We start from the raw sequence: 15,482 nt of genomic DNA, 5'->3' as shown, positions 1-15,482 counted from the left end.
GGGGGGGGTGGCAAACAAAGATCAGCTATTCCAATTTGAATTGTTGAACTGACTCTTTATTAGCATTACAGATTACAGAAGCTAAGGCTGATCAACTACCTATTTTCTTATAGGCTGTTGCTATAGAAAGGGCTAATTTTAATTATTTATGAACACCCGCAGTTTGCCAATTCCCCAGTTTTCACCCTCATGCACATGAGACAAGTAAAGCCCTCTGTGATGGAGATGGAAATGAAAATTGGGCAAAGGGAATGCTCTAAAGGCAGATGCAGAAGGAAAGGGGTTGCAAAAACATGAGGAAGGATATAAGATCAAAAATGAAAAGAAATATCAAAGAACAGAACATGAATGAATGGGTAAGATGAGGAGAAGTATAAATGAAGAAGAACAGGGTCATTGCTGGCATTGAAATCCGAGATTTGGATGTAAAGAACTGCAAGAATAAAAGCAATTTGCATCACTGCTCCACTGAGCTTTTGAATGTCTTTTATTTACCCCAGTATAAAGCCCACTCACACCTCCCAATTCCTTCCAGCAAACTCACCATCCCAGCCCACATCACTGTAATAGAAAACAAGCTTCAAGGATAGACAAGGAAAAAAGAGATTTATAACCAGGCTTGAGTATTTAGTCATCCTCATTCTGTTTCTGTTTCTTTTCTGTCTTTTTCTAACTTTAGCCTCAACGCCTTTTATTTAACCTTGTCCTCCTGCAATCAAAACACGCACAGTGACTATTTTGTTCAACAGGTCTTGCCCTTTTCTATGCTTTTGTCTCACTTTTTGCCTTTAATCTTGTCCAAAGCACATTTTATTTTAAGCATCCCATCAAAAAATAATAGTGAAATCAGATATATTTAATGTTTAAATTTATTTTTTTGTATTCACATTTTATGATGATATGTGCACACTTCACCAAAAGGTGTAGAGATTAACACATCAGATATTTCAGTTTGATCCAGTATTTTTTTTAAATAAAATAATGTAGAATACAGCAATATTAACCAAGCTGTTTTAAATACCACTCATTATTAAGGAATATTGAAGGTAATGCAAGATTTTTGAATATGTTGACACTTTTTGTTTTCATCCTCCCATCGATTTTCTGTCTTTCTGATAACAGAAACAGAATGTGATGAGGACTCATGACACAAGTCAAACAAGATAAGTCTAATAATAGTTCTCTGTCCAGTTCTCAGTCCAAGCAAAGCCATATGGTGGGCCGGAAACTGGAGATGTGAGGGGTTATTTAACAAGCAGCTTGGAGAATGAGTCAGGTTGACAGGGTCAAAACGAACAGTTGGAGTATTTTTCCGTTTAAATTTCTATTTTTTTCCTTTTTTTTTCTCTATTATCAAATGAATACGTATGTTTACTAATCTACTGTACTTGGAAAATATCTACAAAAGTAAAGTGATCCTTAAGTTTACCATAATACAGAGCAGACAAGTCTGGAGTAGCTCTACATTGGAAGTTTTTTAGTATGTGTTTTTCTTTTTGTCGTGTGTTTTTTATTTATAAACGTACAGAACTTTTGAGCTGATAAAATTCGAATCCTGTCAGGGTCAGACTGTCATAGCAATGCCAAAGAAATGCCAAAGAAAACTGGACTTTAGCAGCTTGCTCTATTTTTATGTAGACATATAAAGTTGTCTGGAAACTAAAGTGTTCTGAACAGCTCTCAGAATTTTATACCACAATGTTCTGTTACATTTTGTTCTAACTTTCTAATGCAAACCTTTTCTGTTCATAAAAGATGTTGGATGATTACACTAACTGCTGCTTCTAATGTTGTGGCGCTAAAGCCAAAGTAATTGACAAAGAATTTAGTTTTTGATATATGTGGAAAGGTGCAACTCAAAACATTATGACTTTAAACTTGAGCAACCAAAGTGTAATTTGTTGAAAAATGACAGAGGATTACAAACCATTGATTAAACCTACCTAAATATGTGCTCACAGATATGTGTAATCCTTTGTATTTAAATCCCACTAGCTTACAAAGCAACAAGACTATTGTTGCACAAAAAAAAAAGATGCACAACAACATGAGTTTTATTTCTGGCAGTCATCTGCACCATTGCAGGCTTTTGATGATGATCAGCTGCAGTCATCCATGCTGCAGGGTACATATCTCATGAACTTATTCTATTCAAGTTTGATTTGTGAATAGCTTCGCTGTAGTCTATTTATTTTTAGAAATATATTTCACAAACCTCATGTGGTGATCACCCACAATTGCATACATATTCATGCTTTGTCCAAGATCGTTAAGCTAGCAGATTTTTTTTTTTATTCCAGAAGCATATACCTTTTCTACTTAAAGGGATTTGTCTCAGTTTGAAATATATCTAAAGTACATATTTGTCCTTCTCAGTCAGACCTTGAAAAGCTGGTTCATGTTTCAGTGGACTTTAGTACAGCTGAGCGCTTTTTGCTTTTCATTTATTACCTGACAAAGAAACTCTTAAATGAACTCCATTTTATCTAAGTGCTCCAATCAGTGTGTAACATAAAATCAAAATGTATTGTTTTCTTTTAACTGGTTGTCAGTTACGCAAGGCTTGTTTTTAAAATGAGATTGTCAAATTAAGGTTCCCTCTGTAGATCAATGGTGCTTTCAGTCATTAGGTTCATTGAGTCAATGCCTGTAAAATAAATGGGCAGTACATTAAACATATAATTGGTTTATTTGACAATTTTGATTTTAGAGAGTTTGGCTGATATACTGAATTGCATTTGCAGATTTTTTGGCTTGTTTAATAGGATATAAAAATGTAATAAACAAGAAATTATCATTATTAGAAAAGACATTAACGCAGTAGGGCATGTGTTAAGGAAACTAGATAGTTATTTAGTTGTTCATAATGGATTTTCTAACAGCTTTAATGATACTTTGTATCATTCTTTCCTGTTCTCTGGGAGGATATCTTAATCTGCTCTCATAAATTTAACTTCCTTCTCTCTGCATCACTGTTTCACTTTTTTTTCTCTCCACTATAGTTTATGGTCATTATGACTGTTGTTAGTACAACCTCCACAGCACTTACATATAAACACCCACTGCAGTCATGTGAGATATGTACAAGCGCCTTCTTTTCCTCACAAATTGAAACGTAGGGGCACACAAGAGCAGATCTTATTGGCAGCTTTAGGTTCAAAGTAAAGTTGCCATACTGGCACACTTACAGGGCCTGGATATTCCACAAAGCAACTCTGTCAAGTAAACAGTCCTTTTTATGAACTGACAATAGAATAAAACGGTGTTTGTTAGTACTCAAACTGTTACAGCTACTTGAAAGTTGTTCAAATTCAAATAGTGAACCTTGTGAAGTGGAGTACTGTGCATATGCCAGAACAGTTGATAGCTTTTGTGAATAATGCTTTTAATGAGTGCTTTGGCTTTAAATTATTTTCAGAAAATAATGCCACTATTGTCCTAGTATTGTTTTTTTTTTGTTGTGAATTACAAAAAGACAACCTAATATAAAAAAATATTGCATTCATTATTGGCAGATTTAAAAAGAAAATTATAGTTGCATCCTTGCTTAGACCAGGTTTGATTCCTGAAACAAGACAAACAGTTCTAACATGTATTGTGTGCTAGCTCTACACACAGAAAACAAAATTAGTAATAAGATATGCACTTCATCAATCATGTCTAGTATTAGGAGGTTGAGACAGAATGCAATGTCCTTTTAGTTACATTTCTAAAATGACAAAATAATAGCAATCTTGTGTCTGTGTGTAGTGAGGCATTTCTGCAGTTTTATACATCACAGTAAATGATGCTGCAGTGCACAGCATGCCAGAGAGTAGAGTGTGAGCACTGAGCAGTTACATAACCACCAACCAGGAGAGCCAAGAAGACAGCACATGCAATCAGGGATGTGCATGTGCAAGTGTAACGATACCCACATATCAAATATCTGATTTATTTATTTAAAGCAAAAAACTTTGATCCAGAAGTTTATTATGTTATGCTCATTTGTCACTTAGGCGTCTATTCTCTTGGGTTTGTAGCATACAATTATGCTTCTACAAACCCTCTCATTTTTTCTTTTTTTAAAAAAACTGTCCAAAAAATAAGATGTTCCAGTGTTGTTTTGATATGTGAAGAAACAAAGCCCTCCATGCAGTGTTTGACCCTGAATCTGCTCAAACCATTTAGTTTTCTAAAAGTCCAATTGCAGTGCAGTGTACTACTGTTGACACGATTTATGGCTTTTGAAAAACTCGGTTCTCAAACTCTGAAACATGGCTGTCAGCACCCAAGCCAAATATTCAACAAACAACAACATGACAAAACCCATTTAAATCAAACAGCAACGTCATGAGGATTACTGTTCCCATTTTCCTGACTCAATCCAGTAAACATCCCAGCATCCAGTTCCTAAGGTGCTGTAGGATGTTAGATTTGTAGCCAACAGGTATAATCAAAAATGCATGTTCAGCCTCTTTGCCAGAAAGTGAATGTGCCAGTCATGACAAAAAAGTTTCCTGAGACAGCAAGTTTATTTAACATAGTTATTTTTTTTTTCATGGATGATTTGTAGGCTCTTACCTCACAGAGCTACAAGAGCATCTTACTGCTGGCTTGACTCTTTTAAGCATGCCCTAGATTTACCATCAGGGAATTCTTGTGCAATTCATCAAACTTTTCCAGTTTGTTCATAAATCATTAACCTACTGTATGAGTTTCAGGACTTGTGAGTATACAGGAGGCTCACAGAATATGTGTCCTCTTGTGTATAGTGAAAATGTGAAGCCAAAATTTTAGTCTGTTGACCTGCTTTTGTTGACTTCTGGGATGTAAAAGGTTTTTTTTCACCTTTTAGTGTGCTTCTTTAATGAATCAAGTTAAGAATATATATATATATATATATATATATATATATATATATATATATATATATATATATATATATATATATATATATATATATATATTAAGTTATTTAAAAACATACATTTTTTTCTTGGGGCACAGTTTGTCTTTGTTATGAGAAGCTGACACAAACAGTCACAAGCTTGAAGTGCCACTCAATGACATTATTAAAATAAAAGAGAGTGCTCTACTATTATTCAGTAGTTTAGGGCAAAAAAGTAACAAATGTGAAAATGGTTGAATACATGTTACAAGTACAACATAATTGGCCATTTCCATAAACATCTACTAATGAAGGAAGCACAGGAGCTGTCAAAGCTAAGAGAAAATACAAGAAATGGATTGTAAAAGTATTTTTAAAGGTTACTTGTAGGTTTTCTTCTTTGGTCTGAAACATGAAGTCTTTCTTGCTCTCTTTGTCACACCATATCTCTTTATTGACTCTATAAGTGTGTTAGATTCATGGGGAACCAGCTGAAAAGCGCACATCATTTCATACCACTTGTGAAATGATGAAGTTGGTGTACTCTCAGTTTTGACCTGTTTTTGTTTGTTTGTTTTGTTTTGTTTGTAACAGAACCTTTTGTCCTGTTCTGCAAATAATAAATAGCCCATGTTATAAAAAGTGACATGTTTGAATACACTCTACATTTACTTGACCAAAAAATGGGCCAATCATATTTGTGCACTATCAATATATATATATATAGAGAGAGAGAAAGGAGCAGGTCATGTCATTACACACTTACTGAATGGAATGCACAGTGCCTGCAAATAAGCTGTTACATTAAATAACAAGCCAAAACCGACAAATGCAACGTCATGATGTACACAACAAACCCTAACAATCTGTCTTGTTGTCTCTATGCATCTTTCCCATCTGAGGAACATTCACACACCTACTTAACACTGTCTACCTCAACCTCACCTTTGTATGAACAGAAGAATTCCCAATTGCTTTGAACTGTTTTCATTTTTTTTTATTCATTTTATTTTATTTTACTATGTGACAGTTTCATTTCATTTAAAGTGAAGTCCAGCTTCATCTATCATGAAATTTTGAACTGAAAAAAAAAAAAGTAAAGCATTAGCTTGGTGAGGTAATTATCTTTTTTCTCTCTTTTTTCTGTCTCTTCTTTTATATCTTTCTCTCGCCCCTGATGCCTGTGTTCCTCCCTTTACTTTATTCCTTTTCCTTTATTTCCTGCCCTCTGTTTCCTTCCTCTGTACACTTACAGGACTATACATTGACAATGTACTTCCAGCAGGCCTGGCGAGACAAGCGGCTATCCTACTCAGAGATTCCACTCAACCTGACCTTAGATAACCGAGTAGCTGACCAGCTCTGGGTCCCCGACACCTATTTCCTCAATGACAAGAAATCGTTTGTTCACGGTGTCACAGTGAAAAACAGAATGATCCGACTGCACCCGGATGGCACTGTACTGTATGGTCTAAGGTGAGATTTTAATCTTTTAAAATTAAAACTTTGGCAACATAACAACACCTTCGTGTTGCATGTTATTTATTGTTTAAACTCCCTGAGTAAAGTATTAAATAATGATGGACACTTTTTACTACCCCTGCAACACATCTATTTTAAGATCACACAAACAACCTAGAAGCAAACATATTTTGTAGCTTCAGTGTAACAATTAGTGAAGTGGACCAAGTCAGTAATTAGCTCATTAGAGCCAGATGAAGAAAATTAATGATGTGAAGTTCTGCTGTATAGCCTTTGAGTGTAAGTTATAATGTCGATGACCTACTTTTGTCCTCATTTGCAGGACATGTGCGCATCACTGTCTAATTCTCAGTAATGTTGAATTAAACTCCTCTGAAAAGTCTCTGCATTGCTTTTCTGTTTGTTTCAGCATACACTAGGGATATGCTCTGTTAATATCAGTTTGTTGGCTAATTAGCTGTTTAGTTACAGCACATTTGACTCTTTAAAACTTTTGAGTATATGTTACTTGAGGCAGTTTAGGTACTATTGTTAGTTTTACTCTTTATAATTGCTTGGAAAACATGTCCTTTGATTGTTATCTAAACAGCTTTAAGCATGATTATGTACTATGCCATACTATTCTAATACTAATGCTCAGCTTGGTAGTTCCAGGTAGTTCCATGTCAAACAAACACTGACACACATGCCCCATGAGTAGCTGAAAAGAAGCATTTATTGCAATGGAAACAAAATCATTAAACTCAGTTTGGCTTAAATATCCTGTAATTTGTAATAAGTAAAGGTTATTTATATAGCATGTTTCGCAGATGAAAAAATAACACAAAAAATGGCTAGGTGACTTATTTATTCATTCAGTATGATCATAGTCCCTATTAAATAACAAATGAATCATATGGTGCTTGTTTGTACAAAACAGTAATTGGGTTTTTCTGACAACAAAAGCTTTCAAGTGTTCAGAAAGCTAGTTCTCAAAAGAAATCTCTTCATTTGTTATTCCAAAAGTTTCCTCAAGGTGTAAATTCTCAGCTCTTTCACAGATTTCAGACACACAAATCTTTGTTGTAAATGGAAAATGACTGACCCTCTCTACTGAGTTTCACCTTCCCACAGCTAATAAGATGCCAGTACACTTTTCCTGCCTCACTGATCTTATTCACTCATTTTCAAATAGGTCTCTGATGTCTGAACTCAATTTCAAAAAAGGTATTTAAATGCATAATACCGAGTGGTTACCATGGCTATGAACAGTCTCTATGAAGGGGGAGTAAAAATACACTGAAAGACAATTAGAAATAAAAATATTATGTAAGCTATTGCTTTTTTTAAATCTGGTTTTTATCACCTTTGCTGTCTTTATTTATATTACACTGATTTGTTGCGGTGTTCAGCATCCTATGACAGGCTCACATTCATTGCAAATAGTTTCTTTATATCACAGCTGACTGACAACTAAAACGATAAAAGCTTCTTGGACTGCCATGGTTTGAGAAGATCTCATTTAGTGAGCAGTTTAAAACTGTAATGAAAAAGCACATCACACAACAGCTCAGAGCAAAATAAATACACCCTATTTGTCTTTATTGCCTCCTACCTTTAACTTCAACTCATTCTGCATTCACTGTGCCTCAGAAGTTGGAGCTATAAACCTTTTAACCACCTCATAACATCAGAAAATATCTATTTTACAGGGTATTATATAGTCTCTAAAAGGCATCTCTAATGTAACACATCCTAAAAACACTACACAGAGTACTTGTTACATTGTATTGTGGGGTTATATTCACTAATATGAATGTGGCATGAACTTCTTTTATACTTCTGAGCTCAAGCACTGTGGACAGGTAATGGAAAGTGGACAAAAGAAAACAAAAGGAATGGAGCAGCAACAGCAGACTGTGAGGGTCAATTTTTATGAGAAAAAAAAACTGAATAGGAAAAAAAATAATTTCAGGTCACTGCATGAAAATAAAGATAACTCACATTATGAATTATATTAGTGACCATAAGAACACCAATTACTTGGAATAGAGGAATGACTATTTCTTGAGCTCTGCAGAGGTTTAAACACATACTTTACAGACATGAGTTTGAATATAGCAAGATTAGATTGAAACTGTTTGAAGAAACCCATCACCTTTAACAACAACACATAGGATAACCACATTTTTATAATTCCTAAATTGGGCCATGCAGTGTGTAAGTATTCAAAAATGCATACAACACATGAACGTTCAGCCTGTTATCTCTGGCAACAATTTTAATTACAAAAAAAGATGCAGACTTTTAACTTAGTATAATGAAAAACTTTATTTAACTAAACAAAACATTAACTATTATTGTGTTGACTGTGGGTTTCATTAAACACATTTTTATCAGAGTTTTTGTCTCCTGCTTCTAGACTACATTCAAAGATGATAATGTATTTGCTCTTGAGTTTCCTCCTATCCATTGTTTAAATGGAACAGAAGAATCAAAAACAGATCTCATTAGTAATTAAATTATTGGTAGAGCATGAATGGCATTAAATTTGGTAACAAACAATTTTTTAACCACTATGCCCTTTAATTGTGATGTTTTACAAAACCTTCTACACACCTGACAGCCAAACCTTGTCACTTACTGTATTTCTTAGTATGTATTAAAAGTCCTATTTTCTGCTGCAAATAGTCTGTACACATATTTGTTGAACAGATTGGTGTATTTGTCACTGAATATTTATCCCCTTGCAGAGGCAGCAGCAAGACAGCAAAATACACAGCTTTATTGACAATTAGGGATAAAAATGTGCATTAATCAGTGATTAACTAATTAAGCTTTTTCAGTAAATGTCAAAGACAGCAATATTTTCATTGCAATCCTACACTCTATGTTGTTATGGTAGGCTGTGGGTGGGAAGCAGCTGGCTGTGTGGGATGACTGCTCTGAATGCTGTCATTACCATAAATATCAAATGATGCATCTCCTGTACTCAGCAAACATAGTGTTTCTGAAGGCAGTGGGAATAAGGTCTTTAGAACACACAGCATATATTATCACTGAAAAGTGTTTTGAAGTATATAGAGAAAAGTAACAGTAGCTACCGACTGTCTTGCTGTGCTTTTTTTACCCTCTTTTGTGAATATACACTATACTTTATTTGTACATGTCAAAGATCTGCAAAGCTGCAAACAGACCCCTCACCAAAGACACAGTGAACTAGCCTTAAATCTCTATTTTAGCTAATTTATTCTAGTAAATAGCAATGAAAAAAATTTAATGTGCAAAGTGAAGCAAATTATTAAGAAACAATATTGTTGACTAATAAACTGATAATGGACTGTAGATTCAGCCAAAACCTGCTTTCTAGTTCAGTCAAATTTTATCCATCCACTGCTTCTTTATCAGTCTCCCATATGGCATGCTTTTATTCAAAAACAAGAACTTTTTTTAAGACTAATATAGAACCGCCATTATCCTGACCCCTATTACAACATCTGATCTTACACCATTAATTCAAAGTAGCAAGTTGAAAGATTATATTGGCAAATGTAAAACCCTTCAACAAGTTGGTGCAGACAAATTTTTATGTATTTATGGAAACTCAATCTACTTATATAGCTTTCAACTTATTTCAGTATATGTATTTTTTTTGCTTGATAAATATAATGGAATAATAATATAATAAGGTAAATATATAATAAATAAAATACTAAATATTTTTTTCCTTCACCAAACTGAAAGTCACAGTTTGAGTCTTTGTCTTGGTTTTTGGTAGTGTATCGAATTACGCTGTTTGGATTTTTTATGTTCCAGTATGGGTTTATGTCATGGATTTAAGTATTTTTGATTTTTTTTTTTTTGTATTAGGTTCATTGTTGTTTTATGTAATTCTGTTTTATTTCTTGTTTATTCTGTATTTAGTTATTAAGTTTTTGTGTAGTTTTGCTTTTGTCTCTCCTGCCACTGTTCACCTGCCCTCAGCTCTGTAATTCTCTGGTCTGCCTGCCACGCCCACCTCACCTGTTCCTCGTCATGTCCTAGCTGTAATTTATTTCCCATCCTCACCCTGTGTTCTTTAAATCTAGTCTCATATCACTCATTCTTCGCTAGTTCATTCCTTCTGCTTTTGGTGTCCATGCTATCGTGGTTTTTCATGCCCCATTTATGCTATTTGTGTTCTTGCGTCCCGTCTACCCCGCCATCTGTTTGAAAGTTTTTTTGTTACTTTGTTTTTTGTGGCCACGTCAGCCTTTTATTTTTCTTTTTGTTAATAAATTGGTTTTTATTTTTTAATATGAGTCTGCATTTTGGGTTCACTTCACACCAACATAACAGTTTGGGTAGTTTTGGGTTTATTCTTGTTGTTCTGACCACAGTCTCTTGATGTCCTCAGCTGCCCTTCTTTTAAGGCTGTCACTCACCATCTGTTTTATTTATTCTTAATTAACATGTTGTCTATCTCCAGTCACCTCTCTGAGTAGGCCCTGGTTTCCTCACTTTGTTATTAGAATATTTTGTCTATGCATGTCATGTTGCCTGGGCTCTCATCTTGCTTGGTTATTAGTAAAGACTTTGCTTTTGCCTTTATATGTGCCTGCCTGCTGCCTTTGGTGTGCCTGCATTTGGGTTCCTCCATCACAATCTGTGACAATTATAATGGTTGTGACAATAAAATCAAATTAACTGGAATCCTTGCTGAGGATATTTGACAATGATACCAACAATAAGACATGGAAAAGCATCAACATAAACTATTTATTTATGTGACCATAAATTATTTTTAATGTCTTTATGTTGGTGTAGACTCTCAATTATCCAGGACATGGCAATTTTAAGAAGGCAGTTTAATTTCTTGCTCATTTGAGAAGTTAAGCTGTCTGTATTAAACTCTTAGAATTTGTGCAGCTATTACCATTTTTTATTTTTTTTTTTTCACTGAAAAATCCCCTGAAAAATTTCCATTTGCAAGTCAAACAGCCCTAACCCCCAGTTTGGATGAGGAAAACTTAAAATTAGGGTAACTGGTAGTAGTAAGACGTAAAATGAGCTCGTACACTTTAAGAAAACTGCAACAGTTTTCTCCCATTGAACTTTCACATTACCAGAATGTGTTTTAAAATGTCTTCATTGTCATTTCCATCTGTTATAAATGGTCAGATGTTGTTTTTCCACTAAAATAACCTATTTTAGCAAGCATAGACTATTCATTTTAACTTTTTTATGTGAGCTATGCACTCATTTAGTTTGTATAATTTCAATTGATGAGAACCATTAAGGCTGCTTTTAACTCACATGTTTAAATCATCTAGGAAAATGATCCTTATTTGAAATTACCCTCCGTATTTATTAGAAACTGGTAAATATGGATGGTCACTCCAGGTGATGGAGCATTTGGGGCTCTGTTAGTAAGACTGGCAATGTTTTCCGCCTGTAGCCAAGCAACCAAGGATCACACAGAGTGAGAAATGTGGCTGTGTGCCATTTAACATATAGGACAAATGGGAAAGAAGATGAAAAAAAAACTAGGCAGTAGCTGACGCAAAAAAAGCATTTTGACACACATCCACTGAGTGACAGCAAAGTAACAAACACAAACAATACTTCACACAAATATGCACACCCTTTACCTTTGAAAATGCAGTCTTTTCAACTAACTCTGCCAAAGGCTCTTGTACTGGGTTCTACACCACTGACTCCATCTTGACATAGAGATCAGAAAGTTGCCAGTAAGTAACCAGCAATTTACTCCTTGGTTAAACACTTTGAAGCCACAGAGCCCCATCACCAGCGGCAAATCCATCAGAGAGGAATAAATGCTGACAAAGACAGGGAACAAGAGGGAAAGAAAAGGAGAATCTATCTAAACCTCTTAGGCTCAAACAACCTTCCTGTCACAAGCAGCATGCAGGGTGGTGTCGGTAATCCCTGAGGTGTGTAATATGAAACAGCATGTTAATGCTGGAACTCTTCCCTTTGAACTTTTTCTTTGGAAATAAAGAACATTTTTATGATAGCCTTCTCACTTTCTCCATCTAACATCCCATGACCCTAAACATATTTTTCATCTGTTCTGCTTTTTTTTGTGTGTGTGTGTGTGTTGTTGTTTGGCTGCCACTTTCAATACATATGGGTTTTAGAGAGCAACATCACAATGATAATAAATAATTTATAAAAATGCATGTTATATGATTTTGGTTTCCTTAAAATGTTAAATGAGAACAGATTTCCCTGGTAATTTGGCTTAACAGCAATCTGATCAAGCTAAAAACATAGTACAACATGTATCCAATCATTAACCCAATATAATCACATAACTAAAAAAAAAATAAAAATCCAATCAATCCTTTGGGAACAGGCAATATATCTTGTAAGTGTGCCAATTGTTTTTAAAATGCATACTTTAACCCTAACCATGATGTTTTCCTAGACCTAACTAGAGCTTTGGGGCATGTTCTATAAGAAACAAATGAAATAGAAAAAAATTGAATAATAGTAGGAGGAAATCTTTGAATCTAGCATAAAATATTATCATTAACCAATGCTTGTTGTCTGCTCGAAATTCAAAATAGGCTTGTTTTGCATCAGCCATATCAATCGATTTCTGAACTTTATTTCTTCTGCACTGACCAACAAACTCATGTTATGCCTTATATTTTGGATTAAGCTAACATGGATTAATATTAGTAAGGTTACAGAACAAATGTGGATTCAACTCTAATGTAGAAGACTAACAAAGAATTTTAAGTTTTTATTTTTTCTTCCTGATTTACTGTAACTTGATCTTTGTCACCCGAAAAATGCATTTGAATTGGGTAGGTCCGCTCCCATATATCCACCTTATGTTGACTTGGGCAAGTTTACTTAGACACAGCCTGAAATGCTGGGACTTCTCCATCTGACAACTAGATTTGTTAAATTAGAATTGCTTCATTGTTTTTAAACTGTTGTCAATCAGAAGAAATAGTAACCTTTTTTGTTTGTTTGTCTGTTTTTTTGTTTTTTTTTTGTTTTGTTTTGTTGTTTGTTTTCCCTTTGGTTGGTGCTCTGTATGCCAATGCATGAATCTTGTTTAGTGAGAATATTCATGGTGGGAAGCAAAAGATAGGAGAACCGAGTCAGGTGAGAGCGATTATCTCTCCTTTGCAATACAGAGAATTGAACTCAAGAGGAGCCTATGCTCTGGCACAAATTTATCTATGTTGTCAGGTGTGCCTGGACGATTACCCACCATGCTGTGTTCCTCTGTGGCAACTCTCCCAGTGGGAGTGAAGTTCTTACTTGAGACCAGAGTTAGGTAAAGAATGGCAGCCTATTATTCACAGCCTCATTCTTATGTTCACATGACTAAAGTCTGATGGACAATACAGCCTTACCTACTGACTCAAAGCTGACTGATATTATTATCTAACCAGTGTGTTTTTGATTTGGTCATGACTAAAAAGCTAACTACTTTTACTGAAAAACAGTACTGTGCAATATCGACTGAACACAAAGCATGTGCAAACTGATATGAAAAGATATTTCGAAGATAAAACAAAGGCCTGCAGACAATTATTTTATTAGTTTTTATTTGTTTGCTTTTGGCAGATAAAAGCCTGTTTGATAAGTGATTTATGAATGGTCACTGCAGTCATTTTGTGGAATTGTTTTGTGAAAGTGATCTCACATTTACTGTCTTTACAAAGTTTACAGTACTTCATGTACATTTCTGTCTAAAGTGAAACTCCATAGACACAAAACTTAAGACTTGCAAAGTGTTTTGATTTAAAGTAAGGACAAGTGTTTAAATTATATATTTTTGTGAGTCTTTTTCTGTTTATTTTCTGTTTATTTATGCAACCTAACACATTCAACATAAATTTTGAGAATGCAAGACTCTTACAGCCAAAGTTTGTATTCAACAAGTGGTGAATAACCACTGGGCCAGCTAGTGAGAAAATAAAAAAATAAATAACCAGTTGTTTTTTTGTTGTTTTATTTGTTTTTTGAAATCTTGTTTAAACAATGCAAAATAAAATAACTGATCATTTAATTATTTCTGGTAATGAATATTTATTTATTTTTTTTCTATTTTTTATATTCTCAGGATCACTACTACAGCTGCATGCATGATGGACCTAAGAAGATATCCACTAGATGAGCAAAACTGCACACTTGAGATAGAAAGTTGTAAGTATTTATACTATTTTACAAATAAAAAAAAAACAAACTTATATCCCATTTAGCTTATCCTTTATGCTGACTTAGAAACAATTTAGCTCTTTCTAACTGCTTTATCACTGCTTCCAGAAATGGCAAGTAAAATGGGGTACCCAAGACTGTTATTGAAGACTTGCTGTGTGTCTAATATTTAAAGTTGACCTTCATCGTGTTTGCTGTATCAATAATAGTTGGGACTGGAAAAATAAATTTACAAAAACAAATGCTCTAACTTAAAAATAAGCTAAACATTTAGTCAGAACTCAAGAGTTCAACTGGATAGTGATAAATACACCAAAATCCCAGTAACATGTTGGAAGGACTGACGGGGACTACAATGAACCATGCAACCAAGCTGGAGGGCCTACAGCTGAGACTGCTGAACAAAGAGAAATAGAGCATAAAGGACTAAATAAGATTCTTGATTTTTTTTTTTTTTTTTGTAAAGTCAAGACTATAATGGACTATATAAAAAGTATAGTTCAGTTGAGAATTCAGACTTGGAAAATCATTGCTTGTTAACAACGTATCTTTGTCACTGATTATTAAAAACAATCCCACTGTTTCTTTGAAAGTTTTAAATTAAGTAGAAATGTTAATATTTCTATGACTTAAACTATCTGCATGCAAGGTTAAAGATATACACAGCTCCATGGCTATTTTCTAAACTACACTGTATTAAGCTATAAGCCATTTTTCCAGCAACAGCCTGGTACCCCCAGCTCCTTAGAATATAGTAGAGAACAGTGGCGGCTCCAGAGATTTTTCCTGCAGGTGCTAAGGGGGTGCTAAGCATTTTATTGAGGGTGCTAATGAAGGATTATTTGTTCTTACAGTTCTCAACACACACAGACGCAAGCACAAACATATATAATCATATATATATATGGTATATAAATGAAGAACAGAATAAAATATACATATGTATCTGTGATAGGCCGATATCTCT

The 15,482-nt window shown here is 34.4% G+C and overlaps 1 protein-coding gene across 1 annotated transcript in view; it reads left to right on the top strand.

Moving 5' to 3' along the window:
- LOC108239005 (gamma-aminobutyric acid receptor subunit beta-2) overlaps positions 1-15,482 on the top strand; it is a 48,625-nt gene that overhangs the window by 15,594 nt on the left and 17,549 nt on the right. The window contains exons 4-5 of the mRNA XM_017421432.3: positions 6,126-6,346; positions 14,421-14,503. Of these exons, the coding sequence (XP_017276921.1) occupies positions 6,126-6,346; positions 14,421-14,503 (304 nt within the window). The remainder of the gene's footprint in view (positions 1-6,125; positions 6,347-14,420; positions 14,504-15,482) is intronic.

The sequence above is a fragment of the Kryptolebias marmoratus genome, linkage group LG13 (genome assembly GCF_001649575.2).
Source record: "Kryptolebias marmoratus isolate JLee-2015 linkage group LG13, ASM164957v2, whole genome shotgun sequence".
Taxonomy (NCBI): domain Eukaryota; kingdom Metazoa; phylum Chordata; class Actinopteri; order Cyprinodontiformes; family Rivulidae; genus Kryptolebias; species Kryptolebias marmoratus.
Note: the sequence above shows the minus strand (reverse complement) of the source record. Positions and strands in the feature narration are given on the sequence as shown.